Consider the following 20,734-nt stretch of genomic DNA (forward strand, 5'->3'; position numbering starts at 1 on the left):
ATGCTGTTAAATGGTTAGTTAACAACCAGTTAGCTACATAATAATTATCTTGAAGGTTATTTAAACACATAGTATAATCACTTATTTTGTTTTCTTTAGCATTACAGAATTCAAGCTTCACAAATGTTGGTGGCCAGGATGATTTTATGGTTACTGCTAGAAAAATACACAAAGACACTGTCAGTAACATTTTTGTGCCATCTTATCTTGAAAAGTTCTCAGGTTTGAAGATCCAGTTGACAGAATTTTTACAGTCACTTGATCCTAAGATAATTACTAACCAGTGTGGGTCATTGAGAGCTAGTGTACAAGCCAACATTCCTCTGTTTCCTACAGACTTTGTGGAAGTCCTCAAGGAGAGTACAAATGCCACAGCTGTGCTCTACAAAATAGCACTATTTACAAATTGGAGCGATCATTCCATTCTCAACTCGATAGTTGAAGTTTGCAATGTACCTGAAGCTGTAGCACTCCTCGACCAATTTGATGCTGAGATTGATCCATCTCAGCCACTCATGAAGTACCCCATACCAGCACCATCTCATCACATGGTACCATATGATACTAGTACACACACTGTACTGGCTGTTCAACTTAACTTGCAACTGCAACACTCAACTCTCCAGAGTGTGTTTGATATGAGATCACTGATACAAGAAAAATGTGAGGTCACTCCTCACTGTTTACAACTACTGGCAGTAGCAAAGACTAGCCACACAATCATCTACTGGACTATTCCTAAACATGTGGCTTCTCTCATAACTTCAAAAGTTCAACAATACCAGAGTGACCTTCACCAGAATGGCATACAACAAGTAGCAATCTACCCTGGAATAGTACTTGTTATTGGCAGTGCTCTGACTGTGGGACCATTCTCATTCTTTACTAAAGTGAGTGTTAGCACATACCAGTCACCTATAATTGTATGCATAATAAAGAGTGTTAACTTATACTTATAGGAACAGTTTTATATACATATACAGTAGCTACAAAAAGTTTAGTGAAGAACTTAACTTTTTACATATAATCATGACACATGAATTCAAATGACTCTTATAATTTCACACTTCATAGCTAATAATTTCAAAACATAGTGAAAACCGTGATGTATACATGTAATCCAAATTATAATTGCCCAACACTAGAGTGATTTTATACAGTTTGGATGTTTTGATCTACGCAGTTCTACACTCTTTTTATCTGCTATATAGTTTCATCTAGCTACAGACACTCACCTGCAATTTCTTTGGCCCATTTTCTGTTTCACCTTATTACTAGCTAAGTGTAGGTGTCTCAAATTCAGCCTAGGTAGTCCAAAGGCTACAGCACAATCAGTGCTGGTCACTGTAAAGCTTTAATAATTTGAATTTTTGACTCTTCTCATTTGATTCCTTTCATGAAACTTTCAATTGTCAAAATTTTCAGTTATTCAGTTCATCAAAGCTTTCATATCTTTACATTAGTAATGCAAATAAAATTATTATCTAAATTAAAATTTTATAGTATCAACTATTTATTGCCCAGTACCTCTCCTCTCATTTAACAATGCGTGTTGTTCGGATTTAGAAATACATGCTATACGTTATAGTTGCAACACACCCATGAGTTATTTGCAAATCAAACACAAACCAAAGGGATGTTTTATAACTTGATTTGTGGTATGGGCATGCACAGATCAAATTTGTAACATGGAAGGAACAAGAAGGCATCTTAAGGCTAATATAGGCTTTCACTGAGCACTATGTACAAGGAATGATTTTACTCGCTAATTACTGTCTTAGTGGTTTGTTACTTCATTGTTAGCTGATTAATTCATTGGTAACATGTTTCACATGCACAAGCACGAGGTGTATTTCAATGCTGATCACTCCAGCCATTCACATCATTTAGACTGGTGTAGCTGAAGTGTCTGATATTCATTGTTGAGTGGTGTAGTGCTATAATAGTCTTGGTTAGCTTATTTATTGGCGATTAGGCGTGTGGAATGCAGACTCAGCCCAGTGGTTGTACTACTTCCCATTAATTCAGACAAGTGCAGTGCTGTGTGTTTATTCATTCTGGAACGATTCATCTCCTTGATGTTTTAGCCAAATTCATTGCCTTCTATTGTGACTTGCTGTGTTGGTTTGATGTTTGGTGTCTTTGAACTAACAGTCTGTGTGAGGTACTTAGCCATGTTGCAGTTATTTATAAACTGGTTTATAACTGATTTGTAACACTGGCGGCAGCCTTTGACCTGCCTATGCACCATACTACAAGTAATATATGTAACATATATAACATGTTACTAATAACCATCCATTACAGGTATCCAGTATCACAAGTGACAGTCTTAACGCACAGCTCTACCAATTGAAGGTGATTTATTTGTGTGTGCTACACTGTATAAGTAATTACACAGTAGCTTTATGTACATTTTTGATGTGTAACACATGTAGGAAATTCCTAAAGCAATGAAGAGAATACAAACTGATCTACAGCACCTACAGAAGAAGCTTTTTAGAGAGAAACAGCAATATTCTATACTGTTGGATAAGTATGAGAAGTTACAAAGTTTCAAGTCAACAGAAAATTCATCCCAATTAGTAGTGGACACATCCCAACAAGAGAATCATGACAAGGGTGAAGAGCTACAAACCTCAAGATCACTTGATGAAGACAGTATAACTGAACTGACCAAACTGCAACTGAAAATGGAAGATGTTTCTGATAGTTTGGATAAGGCTGAAGTGATCAGAAAATTTTGGATGGAACAGGTACAAGGCTGTTGTATATGTAAATGCACTGACTATGCATACAAGAACCAGACACATACTGTACATACAAGTTTTTAATAAGCGTGTATATATTGCACAGCATGGCTAGGAATTCATATCAGAGGACACTAAAATATGATTTTAAATGTTTGTGGACAGACTTAGTAAGAATTTTATAAGGTAGTAGCCCACTATTATAAGATATAAGAATTGATGCCATCAGAGCTTTAAAAGTTTGGTTAATGTTATGACAATTGACACAACCTGCAAAAACATAATTTAGGCCACATAAACCTAAATATTAGGTTCTCATCACCACCTGCATCACCATTTTTCTTACCTCATCAAGGATTTTTTGCACCACTGGTGGTTAAGGGAGGCCAATTAGCACCTTTTATAGTTGGTACCTTGCTAGAGCAGTCTATGACAATTGGGTAGATAAAAACAGTGGACCTGTGGACCAAGGACCTGGGATCAGGGGACCCGGGGACCCATGGATATCCAACTTTACTTGGAATTTTATAGACCTCACAATATTCTATACTTGCACTAGGTACCTTTGCAAGTAGTCTTGCATGGCCAATCCACTTTTTCTCCCCTCGCAGTGCCAGCATCTCACACGATGTTTACACCAATTAGAAATTATAAGTGCCTCTAAATTATAGTTAGACGTCAAGAACCAGGGTTCTACGGGATTTAGAAAACTCGAAGGGCCTGGGCTGTAGCGCCCGAGCACAGCAAGGGCGCTACTAAGGGCCTGAGGGTTTTCTAAATCCCGTAGAACCCAGTGGTTCTTGACGTCTAACTTATTTAGACTACAACTCGTTATTGTACCTTGAGTTGACAGCTGCTTGTAAATGGGAAATGTATGGCTAATTACTAGAAACAAGCGCTCTACACCTCCCTACATGGCGGGACCTCAGCGTGGCTGTTGCTACCCGTTTAAACGCCCATGCGTTGCCAATGTTACAGGCGCGTGCTATGTATCGAAGTACTGGACTCAGCGACTGGACTACAACTCATTGTTGCTGTTGTTGTGCCCCGACAGCTGCTTGTAAGCAAGTAATGTAGTGTTGATTAGTACAAACAAGCCCATTACACCTCCCTCTAATTCAGTACGGCTGTTACTAGCCATTTAAACGCCCATGCATTGCCAATGTTACAGGCGCGTAATTATCGTGTTTCGTATCGCCTCAGAGCGTGGTCTCTATTGGACATGACCGTGGCTCTACGAGATTTAGAGACCACGTTTTCAGCCAATCAAATTTCAGTATCAAACTTGTTGTAGTCTAAAAAGTGTCAGAAGCTGACTGCATTTATAGGCCACTGCCTGCTGCACAGTAAGCATACTAGTCTATTATGTCACCTAGCTACTAGAGTAGTTTAGGAACATTGTGCAAATGCATCATGACGTATGAAGAGCTGCTGGAACTTGCTTAGCTTGGCTTAGTGGCTGGTAATTGTTCGCCTGCTGCACAATGAGCATGCTAGTCTATTATGTCACCTAGCTACTAAAGTTTAGAAACATTGTGCAAACAAATACTCTGGGAAAATAGCGAGTGACCTGTAATTAATGCAGTCAGCTTCAGACACTTTTTCAGAAGCGCTTATAATTTCTAATTGGTGTAAACATCGTGCAAGACGCCACGAGGGGGAAAAAAGTGGATTGGCCATGCAAGACTGCTTGCAGAGGTGCCTAGTACAAGTATAGAATTCTGTGAAGTGTAAAAAGTTCCAAGAAGAGTTGGATTTCTGTGGGTCCCCGGGTCCCCTGGTCCCAGGTCCTTGGTCCCCGGGTCCACTGTTTTTACCTACCCATGAAAATTGCATTTTTAGTCATTTTAGCTAGCTAATTCAGTTACCTAGTTAGTAAAAAATAAAACAAAAATCCGCCCTCCCGCAGCACTGCTATCTTGAGTACAGGAGGATGAGAAACTAATAATTAAGTTTATGTGGCCTTATGCACACATTTATTATTCTATGAAGCTACTAAAATATATTTTTATAGAACTCAAAAAGTTCACTGATATCAATGAAGGATCAAGAAAAAATGAAAGACTCCAGTGGAATGCTAGTAATAGCACAATCAGAGGAAGAAACAATTCCATTAGTAATGCAACTAAAGAAATTGAGCATAAAGTTGGTAGATGTGGAGGTAAGTACTAGTGACTTATGTAGAGACAGACCTTCCCTATTGGCAGCAACACTTATCATTATCAATGCAATATAGTCCAAAAGATGTTTACTGCAACCACTGCTCCACGCACAAATGCCCAACTATATACCCTGGAATCATTCCTGAACCTACTTCAACAGTGTATAGTAATTGTGAATGTTGCAGTACAGTAATTTGATGTAAAGGGTAGTAGCCTTTAGTAGTTTTATGCTAGCAGCACCTGATTTATAGCTAACCTTGGGAGTTGAAAACACCAAGTAAGTGTTTATAAATGTTATAAAGTAGGCAAAAGTATCTAGAGCTAGGTTTTATTGCACTTTGGAATGCGTATAATAAAATGAGTATGTAATTGCCTTATCTATTGAGATTCAATTGACTTTGTCTTCTGACTTATATTTTTGCTTTTGCTTGTTTCATTGTAGTAAAATACTGTTCTTAAGATGTGGCTGCACAATGTTGCCAATCTTCTTGCGTTCTTCTAATAGCTTTTGCTTTATTCCACAACCCAAATAAACACTGGCCACAATATATACCTTCAGGGCTCCCGGTATTGGTAGTATAATGAACCTTCAGTGCAACCCAAAATGCTTCCTATATGTTACTACAAATTTTAATATAATTTTATTGAATGGTAGCACAGCTGAAACTGAAGTAAATTGACCACTCTGCTTGCCAGTAAGTAATATTAGAGGCATGTGTTGGTTGAGTGTGTGTTAATGTAGTGTGTATTCCACAAATGTAAGGAAATGTTGGGAATAAACTCCTATTTGCTAGGAATGGTCAACAGTGATAAACTGTCTGCACACTGAAATAACTGACTGCAAAGAAAAACATGATGAGTTAGAGTCCAACTATACACAGGCACAAGAAACAATAAGAACACAACAGGTAGTCAACTAATAAGTGTCTAGTATATTTCAAATTTAATATCGTTTACATGTTTATAACTAGTTACTTTAAAAATCCAAGTGATAACAAGTAGTGAAACAAGAGATGAATGATGGTTTATATAGGATAGCTCTGTGAGAAAACTCCTACATTGGTATGTTATAACAATAATAAAATTAATGCCAAAGTAGGGATTTTCCCACTGAGCTATGCTGTAAAACCACCATTCATCTCTTTTTTCACTACGTTTAATCACTTGGATCACTGCTTCATTTTAAAATTAATACTTTTTACATATACTAGAATACAGCTGCAACAAGTGGGACAAAAGAACTCATCTCAATTTCCCTAATACGTTCTTCATACTTCCGTTGTTTCTTATGTTCAAAATGTGAGGACACTTGGGTACCACAATATGAAGGTGCATTAATAGCATTAACTTTAACTTCAAAAAAATGCCTTCTGATGTTTATCTCCTCAGAATTCTGAAGCAGAAACATCTGCATGAGCTCCATCCTCATTATTAGCTGTTGCATATTGAAGAGTCTCACCCGAAAGATGCTGCAACAGAATGATACATGAAACTACGGTGGTTTCTGGTTCCGTAAAATGAGTATGTTGCCCACCCACATTGGCTGTACTTGGCTGCATGACATGGCTATTTCATAATGTTTGTTTTCCATTGGTAGATCTATGAATTTTACTATTAAGTATATTTTAGCTAGAATTTTCATTTATAAAGCAGAAATAAGGTGAGGTGATCAGCTGTGATAGCAACAGCTCGGTGGTTAAGGATTTGGGTGTTCAGTATGGAGGTCCCTGGTTCGAATGCTGGAAAGTTTTTTAGACATTTTTCATGCACTTTTTTACCCTGCAGTGACTGTCTTATTAGTCTGACCCAGTGATTTACAGCTGTTTGGTTTTTGCCTTATAACTCTGTAGCTGTCAATGCGATTTCTTTTAAACCACAAAGGTTTGAGCTATGATGGTTTACCTATATGCATACAGATTTTTAAATTATTCCCATAAGTGGTTTACCCTGTAGGCATGATTTAACGCAAATAATCATCCATAGCTCTATGACTATTAATCAGAGTTGCACCAAACTTGGTACGTGATTGTGTTGCAATATGCTCTTAAAGTGCACCAAAGCTTAAGACAATCAAGCTACACATTTGCATTTTATAATGGTTTTTGTAAAGTGTGTGAAAACAAGAATCTAACTCCCTGAGCCTCCTAAACGAAGAAAAAAAACCAAGAAATTAAGCTGAATTTTGAAGGCTTATATTTCACGATTGCATTAGGCAATCTTGCTCAAATTTGGTATGTGTGGTGTTGAAGGTGGAGGACATTTGCAGTATAAAAATGATTCCAATTCAAGAAGGGAGCATGGAGCTATGTATGCATGAAAATCACATTTTTGTTTCTTCCTGTAAATATACTCACAGTGTGGCATACCTGGTCTGGCCCAGCTTTCTTGACCACACAACACACTACTGTGTGTCTTGATATTATTGTCATGTGCCATTTTTAAGCTTGAACAGCCTTCTTGCTTGAAGGAATGGGTAGATATAGTTGCCTTTCATCCATGCACATCCCATATCACAAATCAATTATAGCACATTCGTTTGGTTTTTATCTGATTTGTAAACACTTCACTGTCATGCCTGTAGCCCTTGGGTCAGGATTTTTGATAAGTATTTTGACTCTGAGTCAAACTGGTACAACATAGACATCTACTGCTCCATCAGTAGTGTACCGCTGGGCCAATCAACTTATGTTTGATGTGCATTAGTTGCGAAGCTGAACTAGTGCTGAGAAAATTGGAGTAGAAACCATGAGTTATGTGGGTTATTTTGTGTTAATTAATGTAATTAATTAATAATTATATAATATCCCTTTCACCGCTGAATTTTCCATAGGGTCCAATCAATGAGCTATATGCCACTATATCTTACAAACCATACAACATAATCCCAGAAACCTATATATAATATTAATCACCATTAACCAGCGAATCCATTTATGGTAATATAACGGTAACCCCTACACAGTTACGTGACCACAAAGTTAAAAAATTGGCTAATCTTTGTAAACCAGCAAATTAACACTAACTAACAGTCTTACAGTGTTTATAACAGTACAATGAAAATCGCTAGTCTACTGACAATGGAAGTGATTCTAGGCTCCGGCCTATTATGCCCAAAATTTTATCTATTATGCTTTTGAGCATTGCTCAAAAATTAAGCCTATTATGCTCAAAATTATGCTTTCAAAATCAAGATTATGCTCTTAAACTGACTGTTTTATTAGACTATATCAACTTTTCCTGACTGCTGTATTAGAGTAAGTGACTGCTCTATTAGAGTATCTCGATCTTATTTCTGCATAGTGTGAATAACCAACAAAGAAATGTGTTTTTAAATATGAAATGTACTAATAATACTATTGGCAATGAATATTTGCTTTCTTTCAGGCGTACGTATTGCGCATTTTAATTAAATTTTCAAAATATCGTCCCTATTATGCTGGCATTATGCTTGATGCTTTTGGTCACCTATTATGCTTTAAAATATGTTGGCATAATCGGCCGGTGCCTAAGCGATTCACTGGAAGTGTGGTTTTCAGGTGATTTAGCAACTACGCATGCGCATAACCACACGAGGCCATAAATCCGTGATGTGAAAATCAACCTGTGAAGCATTATAATACATCTAATCTGTTTCCTTACCACTTCACTTCTTTTATACCATTGTTATCACTCTGAAGTAAGCCCTAGAACGATTGTTTCACTCGACCACAAGTTCACTGATTATGTAACCTTACGCGCATTAGTGCGCGAGTATCTGTTTATCCCTCTTCCCGTTTATGTAGGGGTGTGATCTTTTCAGAATAGACGCACTACCTATAAAAATACACAGCAGTGTTGATAGCGAGTCAAACATATAATCAGTGCATAAGTTATACTTCGTGGTGCCATATGGCATCTATGGTAGTGAAAAGGTTAACATTGGGCTAATGGAACACCATAATATTACCTTATCAAATACCCTGCCTTGGATGTTGTGTTTACACAGTAAATACCAGGGATTCCCCTAGTCCCTTAACATTTCCTGCAGTAATATTGAAGTAGTAACATTGATCCTTGATTAAATCAATTGCCTGGGACAACAATGATGTCATCAGATATAATAGTATTAGAACTTATTTAGGGACACATCTATTATGCCGGAATAATTTCAGGAATAATAGGTAGTTGAAAGAATTGGGGAATATACCAGAATAATCGAATGAGTTCTAGGAATAAAAAAAATTTGTACAAAATTATACTTGTAGTGCAATGCAAAAATATTTTGGGGACAACACTGAAACAGTGTAAGCATAAAATGGTTCAAAAGGTCGAGATACTCTAATAGAGCAGTCAACTCCCAGTGCATAATTCTGATATAGCAGTCACTTATGTAAAAACTTTCATCAATATGCTTGTTTTTCACAAATTCCAGGAATAATGTTGGGAATAATAGGTAAATGTAAAAAGAATTGCCAGAAAGAATTATTGGGAACTCAAAAAGTATAATAGACTCCTGCCTAAAGTTTTTATAATAGCACAGTGTATTTGTGCAACAATTATGCTTTTGATGAACCTCAGTACAGTAGTAAAGGTATTACAGGTTATTTTAAGTATTTGGAATAGGGCCATCTAAAATGTGATGTTTTAGTGAATTTTTATATTGAAAAGTGGTAAGTTTTTTCTTAATCTCCTTATGCATCAATTGAATTGTCAAAATCTGCTATAGAAATAGTCCTTACTCTAAGAACAAAAGCATATTTTACTCTGAAGTTATTATTTTAAATTGTTGTACACTGCTGCTATTTTACCCCATGCAATTAATTGAATAATGGTGTGAGGCTTGTTTCCAATGCTTTATTACTAACAATTTTACCATTTAAATGTGGTGATGCTTATACATTGGCATATAGTTCTCGAAATTTCAATGTTTTTATCATAAAAAGAATTCAAAATAGTCAATAAGTCCAATAATAGTACTTTACACTATGAAAAACCCTTGGCAACATACGTACACAAATCATTTTTTCAAAGCGGTTCGTACACACGTTAAATTGTACCAATGACTATACTTAAATTTCTGAAGCTGTATTAAAACCAATCATTATAACGCATGACAAAATTCATGTTAGCTAAATGTCGGTGCACCTGCATGAGTGCACTTTTAAATCAATAATATGTGACCAAATTTTACAAAATTGGTCCAAATCTCACATCAGGCAAAATCAAACTAACACCAGCAGTGGATTGCAACACTACCAGTCTATTGGTTTTTACCCTCACCATTACTCAAACTACTTGGGGCTGGCTTTAAAAAAATGTCTTTTCTGGATGGTGTTGCAAGCTTGAATGGAGGTTTCTGGCCTTGTGAAGGGCCTGGCTTCATGAAAATCATTGGTGCACGGGTGGATAGACTCATATGGTTAGACAGACGTTTTCTGTGTGGTTTTTGCTGCATATCAGACACTAAGGAGCCAGCACAGCATTGTAATCTCATGTCTGGATTTCGATCATGCTATACCTCCATTTTGAATTCTAATTTCTTGCCCACTGCTCCGTCCCCTGCCTCCCACACCTTTGTAAGCACTCACAATACTACTTTGCTTGTCCAACTGTTCAGATTTTCTATTTTATTTGGTAGGAAACTCTACAAACATCTACAAGTACTAGAAGTATTCTGAAAGTTAATAAATGGATGCATCTCTTGTGAAAATTTCATACACATGTTCACTTCCCTTGGCAAGTTATGATGGCTTAAAATCTTTAAAACCATATACCTCAAAACTTCTCTAATGTGCAATTTTGGATTGGATTTCTAAAAGCCAGTCACATAATATATTCAAGTTTTGTTGTGGCCCTCAGGGTGTCATGTTTACAAATCATATAGAACCTCATGGGTGTGTTACAACTATAACTTGTATACTCATATCCAATGCAATAACAGAGTTATATATACTAATCAGGTTTTCACCTAGCAGGTAACCAGTAGTGTTTGTGTCGAATACAGTGTTTATTCTAGGGCTGTTAGGGGGAACCTTCCCCACTTAAAATCTCAGACTCACTCCCTAAACTTGTGAGTGACTACTACACTATACTTAGGTTATGCTTGTTCTTAAAATGGCACACAAAACTTATCAAAAATGCTCTCAAATTCAATCTCAGAGTGTTTACTAAGTAAAATTTTACCAGGTTTAAAGTTGCAAACACAGACTTAAAATGCTCTAATTCAGTATCAGATCATAAATTTTTAAAAATCTCCTAGGGTACATATAGTGTACCACTAACAAAAATTCCTACATAATTTTATGGCTATTCAATATCACGAGAGTCCTATTTCTTAGTTGTTTCTAAATAGTATGCTTAACTCATCCTTAAATTCAATCTCAGAGAGTGTATAATTTTATAAAAATTTTAGCCAGATTACTTTCAAAATGGTATGCACAGCCAGCAAAAATACCCCCAGATTTAATCTCGAAAGCCTGATTTTGCAGATTTTAAATTTGCTATAGTAGTGTTTTTTGTGGTATCATACAATGATGGTCAATACAATATCTCAGTGATTTAGTGTTTAATCTCAGTGATTTATTATTTATTCAACACATTGAACAAGTAATGTAATGCACTACTAATAAAATAAGTACACAAAAAATTGGAATTTTCAACTAGAGTAGGGACCATAGCACATCAATAAAAAGTACTGAAACAAGTTGAAGTAGTCCATGATATTAAATCACAGTAAAACAATAAGAAGCTTAAGGTATCATCGATGTGCTATGGTCCCTACTCTTGTTGAAAATTCCAATTTTTTGTGTACTTGTTTGTTAACTTTTTTGTAAATAATTATTATGACTGGTGAACCCACACATACCGCATCTGAAATGGTGCTGCATGTTCCAGCTATATCAATTATCGTCTGAAAAGTGAAGTACCCATTATGCTTTATTGTCAGCTATGTTCAACCCATTACACAGCATTATGAATCAAGAACTATTCAAAAAGTACTTCTGCAATCAACGCATACCAAAAGAATGAAAGGGTGTTGCATGCCCTAGTTATATCAATTATCGCTTGAAAAGTGAAGTATCCATTATGCTTTGTTGCCAGCTATGTTCACCTGTTACACGGCAGTACGAATCAAGGACTGTTCGAAAAGCACCTCTGCAATCAAAATATCCACTATGAAAAATACGGACGATTTCCGTTACTAAGGGAAGCCATCACGTGCTACCACCAAATCGACACTTTCACTGTCAGCAAAGATGAATGGGACACAAATAGGCCTGCATCAAATATGCCAGCATAATCAAAAGCATAATAGGCTAGAGTGCTATGCTGGCATAATGCTAGCATAATAGGTAAATATTTCAACATCTGGAGCTTAATTCCTTGAAAATAGATCGATACTCTCTAATAGAACAGTCAGTGGAGAATTTAAACTCCAATAGAGCACTCAAATGCATTGTATATAGCTCCTTAGATCGATACTCTCTAATAGAACAGTCACTTTATAGTGAAACACTCTAATACAACAGTCATTGGTTTAAAGCTTCAAAGGTGATACTAAGAAATGTTGTCAAGCTAGAATGAAGAGTATAATACAAAAGAGTATAAAGAAGAGTATAACACAAAATGTATTATATGTAAGTAAGATTTCAGTGCTCTTCAGTGTTCTAAATACTCTTCAGAACACTGAAGAGTATAATACAAAATGTATTATACTTGACTTACATACAAAATGTAGCCGGGCTACAACTGGGCAGTGATTATATAGACGTTGAGGCCGAAATCAATTGTGGAGATCGATTAATACTCATGTGATTATGATGCACAACTTTGATTTTGCCATGAAAAACACTCAGACGGAGAGCATTTTGCTACCCTCGCCATCCTACGAGTTGAAAAAAGTTGGACTAAGTGAGAACTAGTGCTATAGCTTATTCACCAATCGTTTTTGCATACTTTCGAATATGGACATGCCCCCATCACAAAGCTACCACTCTGCATGGAGTAACCACTCTATAAGCAAGTAGGCCTTTAGTGAGCTCCGTATGTTTTCCATAAACAATTCAACAATAGCACTGATTAAAACATTATACTCGCATAACCGAAATTCTCCGTGATATCTCTAGGATGTGTCCATTCATCGTAACCAAATATTCATCGTAACCAAACGTAACCAGATTGTACTAGCTGCTGACCCACAATCAAAAATTTTAGGTATGCATATAATTATAATAATACCCAGTGGCTGTACTCGTATTGGCTTGGGTGATTGATCACCCTGTACACTGATAAGTGTTACATATTAGCTGTAACACAGGCATTCGAGTTTTGCCTGATATGTATGCCCTCTGGCCTCAGGCCTGCGGCCCTCGGGCATACATATCAGGCAAAGCCCAAATACCTGTGTTACAACTATTACACGCACACACACATATATATATATATTTATATTATGTATAGACTTTCACCTGTTCGCCCCCCACAAAATCCTAGAATAAACACTGGTCGAATATGCTGGCATAATTAGAATAGTAGGGGGTGAAAAGCATATAGCATAATGCTGGCATAATGGAGCATAATTAGCAGCATAATGGAGTAAACTTTCCCCATAATAAGTATCATTGCAAGTTTAACCCATGTTATGATGTGCACCAGATAGATATATTATATTGATTTAGGTGTATACTAGTACATATGCCAAAGCTTAGCCATCCACAATGCAGTGGTGAATGTATTGCAGGAGAAAAAATTACAGAGGTTTTTGCACCATTAAAAGACATATCTTCAGTACCCTTAGCACAAGAAATTGTGTCATAAGTTAAATACCCTTTTAACCCACTATTGGGTCCATAGTACTGTACATTTTCTGCTCTATTTAAGGACACGTCTTTAGTGCCCCTTAGTACAAGGTTAACCTTGAAACTGTATCATAAGTCAAGCACCTGTAGCTTACCATTGGGTTCACAGTGTGATTAGGCTACACCATCCCTTGCCAAATCTTGTGATTTGATTGACTGGTTAACAGCTACAACTGTATACCATATTTAAAATGAAATGATACAATCGATATTACACCACACCCATTTATTTGGCTTTGTGCCTTCTTTTCAAGAGATCACCAAAACTTACATGCCTGGTTAATACGTAGCTATACATAGAAGCATGAAATAACACAAAAGGAACATAATACTTAGGTGGAAAGACAGCTCACCTGCAACTGTCTTTCTGTGGCCACCTAAGTTGGTATATTTTTGGCATAAATGAAACATAGATCCCCAAAAATAGCCCATTTTGCACCTAAACATTATGTTTCTTTCTTGCTGGGTAGGCAGTTTACCCCTGCTCGCCTGATTCAATTGGCCCCCATGCAGCTGGAACCTCCTGTACACCTACCAAACCCACACCCAATCATTTGACTGGGTGCTTACTTCCTCCAGAATCTACCCTGTATCCAGGCACTGTGGTACAGAAGGGTAAAGCAAGGAATGATATTAATTTGCCATGTTAATCATAGTTAATATTATGATGTGTGCTGGATCAGGACACACGATAGTGTGTCGTGCGGCCCAAGAAGCTGGCGCGTCGCACCGTGGGTATATTGACAGGAAGAAAGAAAACGTCATTTTCACACCTTTGTATCTCGGTGATACCTTATCCGGTTGGAAACAAATTTGCTTCAGAGTTGTCCGCCATCTAGGAGAGTCCACATTCCAAATTTGAACGAAATCGCTCAGACCATTTCCGAGATACAAGCAGCCACAATTTCAATTTTTTTCTTCGTTTGTTTCTTCGTCTTTTCGCACACTTGCAAAAATTGCTATAAAACGCAAACGCATACTCCGGTCGCCTTGAAATTTGGAACACAGAAAGGGAGTACAAAAGCGAATCCTAGTATCAAATGTGGTGCAAATCCAATGAACGGTTCAGGATTTATGACCAATTATTCACGTAATACAAGATCAATTTGTTATCACGCCTACAGGGTAAACCGCTTCATGGAATGAGTTGAAAATCAGTTTGTGGATAGATCAACCATTGTAGGAGTGCCTTTTGGTGGTTTGAAAGCAATCGAAATAAAGATCATGGAGATATGACACGAAACTGAAGGTGTGTAACAACTGCGCAATCAAGATTTGTGAATAAAAATACCAATACTTTTCACGACTACCAGGAAAACCGCTTAGAGCAGTGAGCTGAAAATTGGTATGTAGCTGGAATACTCATTGTAGAAAGTCCTTGCAGTAGTACAGAGCAATCGGATTACAAACCGCTGAGTTATGATTCGAAAGCCAACTCTGTGTAGCAAATGCGAAATCGAGATACTCTAATAGAACAGTCACCCTAATAGAGCATTCAGCTAGTTTATGACTTACTCCATTATAGAATTCTATTACATTGCAAGTTATTCTGTAGGGAGTTCAGCTGCAAACAGTTAATATTATAGACAGTTCAACTACAAGCAAGTCACCCTGTAGAGAGTTCAGCTACAAATATATCGTTGTAGAGATTCAGAATATTACAAGTCACACTGAAGAGAGTTCAGCTATTAAGTTATGCACCCTGTAGAGAGTTCAGCTATAAACAATTCATTCTGTAGAGAATTCTGCTACAAACAGGTCATCGTGTAGAGAGTTTAACAACCAAAAACCACCCTGTAAAGAGTTCAGCTTTACTAACAAGTTACTCTGTAGAGAGACCAACTAGAAACAAGAGAGAGCTCAGCTAGAAGACATCACCTTGCAGAGAGTTCAGCTACAAACAAATCACCCTGCAGAGAGTTCAGCTACAAACAAACCACACTGTAGAGAGATCAGCTAGAAGAAGCCACCTTGTAGAGGGTTTAGCTACAAAGAAACCACCATTTAGAGAGTTCAGCCACAAACAGAGAGATCAGCTAGAAACAAGTCACCCTGTAGCGAGTTCATCTACAAACAAATCACCCTGCAGTGTTCAACTACAAATAAATCACCCCGTAGAGAGATCAGCTAGAAACAAATCGCCCTATAAGGAGTGCAGCTTGAAACAAGTCACCCAGTAGAGATCAGCTGAAAAAGTCACCCTGTAGAGTGATCAGGTAGAAGAAATCACCTTACAGAGAGTTCAGCTACAAAGAAACCATCCTGTTGAGAGTTCAGCTACAAACAAATCACCCTGTAGAGAGTTCAGCTAGAAGCAAGTCACCCACTACAGAGATCAGGTAGAAACAAGTCACCCTGTAGAGAAATTGGCTAGAAGAAATCACCTTGCAGTGAGTTCAGCTACAAACAAACCACCCTGTAGAGAGTTCAGCTACAATAAAATCACCCTGTAAAGGGTTCAGCTACAAACAAATCACCCTGCAGAGAGTTCAGCTACAAAAAAAATCACTCTGTAGGGAGATCAGCTTGAAACAAGTCACTTAGTAGAGAATTCAGCTAAAAACAAATTGCCCTGTAGCGAGTTCAGCTGCAAACAAAGCACTGAGAGTTCAGCTAGACACAAGTCACCCTGTAGAGAGTTCAGCTACCAACAGATCACCTGTAGGGATTTCAGCTATGAACAAATCACCCTGGAAGGAGTTCAGCTTGAAACAAGTCACCCAGTAGCAGTGCTCGAAATAACGTTCAACAACCGGACATTATCCGGACAATACACGGAATGTCTGGATAAGTTCCTATTTATCCGGACAAATTGTCCAGACACAAGAGAGCCAGTGAAGATACTGCTATATCAAATGGTCACAGAAGCGTGTAGTAACAAAGAAAATGGTCGAGAAGTTGGTGTCTGAAATGATAAAAGTCTTCAGATGATACGATGGCTGTGGTTTGAACTCGGGTTTGAAACAGCATATGGTGATCCGGAGCACGTCACCATGTAAAAATGTGGGGTGTTCTGCTCGATACGACACTACAGGTAGGCCGGCCTTTACTGAAGGCATGGCCAATATTCGCGTTTTGACCATCAAGGATCACGTGGCAACCGATATACACAAACGAGCAATGTCATTGGAGGCCAAGAAAGCAGCCAGTAGCTTGATGGAATATGCACCAATTGTAAGGGCAAAGGCACAAGCCAACCTTAGCGAGGCTGCCAGGTTGAAGGTTAAAAGAAAAATGGATATTGCTTACACAATCGCTAAAGAAAATCTTCACTATTAAAGATGAGAGTTATTTGTGAGTTTGAATTAGCTATGACTGTTTATGACCATATCACTTACTGTAATTATCAGTGTAATAATACATTCAATAATTGTAACATTTTATTGTGAAATTATTTGTAAGATAAAAATTGTCATTGTACAATAACACAAACTGATCAATTCTTGTTTCCTGTCAAAATAATAAAATTATTAATCATACATCTGTATAATATGGTAAAATGTTTGTAAGTGATTCACAGATTAAACTTACCCTTTCAAAATGCTTTCAGATGTGATCTCAGACATTGTAATTTTTAAAATTTCCAGTGGGGGGGGAATACCCCCAGAGCCCCCTACAATTAACTAGAGTTGCACCGATAATCGGTTGAATAATCGGTAACAGCCGATATAAGGTGATTTTGCAAGTATCGGTATTGGCTACGAAGAGGAAATTATTTGCCAATAACCTAAACCCACAATCAATCATTAACGACAGTAATAAACACGGGACAGTATTAAAAGAAAGCAGTGAATGCAGTGCTAAGCGGTAAACATTTATTTGCTGTACCTGTTTATAACTATTTAGGCTTGTTTATCAAGGCTATAATAGGCTGTGTATATTTATTGGTCGCCCACGCAATTAACCAATCACTATTTGGAAAAGGTCTGGAATCCCACCAAAACTCCATTTGAGAAGCTGACTTAGGTGTTTTAAAACTACGTGGCTTTCATTTCCATGTAAGGGGTTAGTGGCACACTGGTAGCAAACATTGTAGAATCGGCCGCCCACCCAAGTAATTAAATTATTGCAATTAATGTGATACACACACATAACTTTAGATGGTTTTTGCTCCTTCTCCCCTGAATAGAAGAATATCGGTAAGTATCGGCATATCGGCTACAGGAATGAGTGAAAATCGGTATCGGTAAATGTGAAAATATGCATATCGGTGCAACACTACAATTAACATACTTTGCATGCTGAAGTACATTTTGAATGTGACTGGATAACCACAATGAATGACAGATCATTGGTGACTTTGTCCAGACATTTTGACAGCGGAATATTTTGACACTATTTCAAGCACTGCCCAGTAGAGAGATCAGCTAGAAAAAATCACCCTGTAGAGTTCAGCTACAAACAAACCATCCTGTTGACAGTTCAGCTACAAACAAATCACCCTGTAGAGAGTTCAGCTAGACACAAGTCACCCAGTAGAGGGATCAGCTAGAAGAAGTCATCTTGTAGGGAGATCAGCTAGAAGAAATCACCTTGCAGAGAGTTCAGCTACAAAGAAACCATCCTGTAGAGAGTTCAGCTACAAACAAATCACCCTGTAGAGTGATCAGCTAGAAACAAGTCACTTTGTAGAGAATTCAGCTACAAACAAATCACCCTGTAGAGAGTTCAGCTAGACACAAGTCACCCTATAGAGAGATCAGATAGAAGAAGTCACCTTGTAGAGAGATCAGCTATAAACAAACCATTGTGTAGAGAGTTTGGCTACAAAGAAACCATCCTGTAAGAATTCAGCTAGAAACAATTCACCCTATAGAGAGATAAGCTAGAAACAAGTCACCCTGTAGAGAGCTCAGCTACAAATAGATCACCTTGTATAGAGTTCAGCTGCAAACAGATCACCCATAGAGAGTTCGAGTAGAAACAAGTCATGCTGTAAAATAGCAGTAGTCACTTTATAGAGAGTTAAGCTACAGTACAAAAAGCCACTCTGTAGAGAGATCAGCTAGGAACAAGTTACTTTGTAGAGAATTCAGCTACAAACAAATCACCCTGTAGAGAGTTCAGCTACAAACAAATCACCTTGTAGAGAGTTCAGCTAGGCACAAGTCATCCTGTAGAGTTCAGCTACCAACAGATCACCGTGTAGGGAGTTCAGCTAGAAAAAAGTCACCCTGTAGAGAGTTCAGCTACAACCAAATCACCCTGTAGAAAGTTCAGCTATCAACAAATCACCCTAGAAGGAGTTCAGCTTGAAACAAGTCACCCAGTAGAGAGATCAGCTAGTACCCTGTATGGCGATCAGCTAGAAGAAATCACCTTGTAGAGAGTTCAGCTACAAAGAAGCCATCCGTTGCGAGTTCAGCTACAAACAAATCACCCTGTAGAGAGTTCAGCTACAAACAAGTAACCAACTAGAGGGATCAGCTAGAAACAAGTCACCCTGTAGAGAGATAAGCTAGAAGAAATTACTTTGCAGTGAGTTCAGCTACAAAGAAACCATCCTGTAGAGAGTTCAGCTACAAACAAATCACCCTGTAGATAATTCAGCTAGACACAAGTCACCCAGTGGAGAGATCAGCTAGAAGAAGTCACCTTGTAGAGGGATCAGCTAGAAGAAATTTCCTTGCAGAGAGTTCAGCTACAAAGAAACCATCCTGTAGAGAGTTCAGCGACAAATAAATCACCCTGTAGAGAGTTCAGCTACAAACAAATCACTCTGCAGAGAGTTCGGCTGCAAAAAGATCACCCTGTAGAGTGATCAACTAGAAACAAGTCACCTTGTAGAGAGTTTAGCTATAAAGAAACCATCCTGTAGAGAGTTCAACCACAAACAAATCACCCTACAGAAAGTTCAGCTACAAACAAATCACCCTCTAGAGAGTTCAACTAGACAAACGTCACTCTGCAGAGAGATCAGGTCACCCTATAGGGAGATCAGCTACAAGAAGTCACTTTGTAGAGAGTTCAGCTACAAACAAATCACCCTGTAGAGAAATCAGCTAGAAACAAGTCTCCTTGTAGAGAATTCAGCTATTGTACAAAGAAACCATCCTTCAGCTACAAACAAGTTGCTCTACAGAGAGATCAGCCAGAAACATGTCATCCTGTAGAGGCTTCAGCTATGAACAAATCATCCATACTATGAACAGATCACCCTGTAGAGAGTACAGTTGGATACAAGTCACCTTGTAGAGAGATCAGCTAGAAACAAGTTTCCTTGTAGGGAGTTCAGCTACAAAAAAATCACCCTGTAAATATTTCAGCTACAAACAGATCACCCTGTAGAGTGATCAGCAAGAAACAAGTCACTTTGTAGAGAATTCAGCTACAAACAAATCACCCTGTAGAGAGTTCAGCTAGACACAAGTCACCCTATAGAGAGATCAACTAGAAGAAGTCACCTTGTAGAGAGATCAGCTAGAAACAAGTCACCTTGTAGAGAGTTCAGCTACAAAAAAATCCATCCTATAGAGTTCAGCTACAAACAAATCACCCTGTAGCAAGTTCAGCTACTAACAAACCACCATACAGAGAGATCAGCTAGAAACTTTTCATCCTGTAGAGGCTTCAGTCATGAACAAATCACCCTGTACTATGAACAGATCACCCTGTAGAGAGTTCAGTTAGATGCAAGTTACCCTGTAGAGAGATCAGCTAGAAGAAGTCACCTTGTAGAGAGATCAGCTAGAAACAAGTCACCTTGTAGAGAGTTCAGCTACAAAGAAACCATTATGTTGCTAGAAACAAGTCACCCTGTAGAGAAATCAGCTAGAACAAGTCACCTTGTAGAGAGATCAGCTAGAAACAAGTCACCTTGTAGAGAGTTCAGCTACAAAGAAATCATTATGTTGCTAGAAACAAGTCACCCTGTAGAGGGATCAGCTAGAACAAGTCACCCTGTAGAGAGATGAGCTAGAAACAAGTCACCTTGTAGAGAGTTCAGCTGCAAAAAAATCACCCTGTAGAGTGTTCAGCTACAAAC

General features: G+C 37.9%; 1 protein-coding gene across 1 annotated transcript in view; it reads left to right on the forward strand.

The window, feature by feature from the left end:
- Window positions 1–20,734, forward strand: part of LOC136255223 (early endosome antigen 1-like) — a 25,185-nt gene continuing 4,451 nt past the window's right edge. The window contains exons 1-6 of the mRNA XM_066047949.1: window positions 1–13; window positions 100–890; window positions 2,308–2,358; window positions 2,439–2,756; window positions 4,765–4,911; window positions 5,707–5,820. Coding sequence (XP_065904021.1) covers window positions 1–13; window positions 100–890; window positions 2,308–2,358; window positions 2,439–2,756; window positions 4,765–4,911; window positions 5,707–5,820 — 1,434 coding nt within the window. The remainder of the gene's footprint in view (window positions 14–99; window positions 891–2,307; window positions 2,359–2,438; window positions 2,757–4,764; window positions 4,912–5,706; window positions 5,821–20,734) is intronic.

This window comes from Dysidea avara, chromosome 5, assembly GCF_963678975.1.
Source record: "Dysidea avara chromosome 5, odDysAvar1.4, whole genome shotgun sequence".
Classification (NCBI taxonomy): Eukaryota; Metazoa; Porifera; class Demospongiae; order Dictyoceratida; family Dysideidae; genus Dysidea; species Dysidea avara.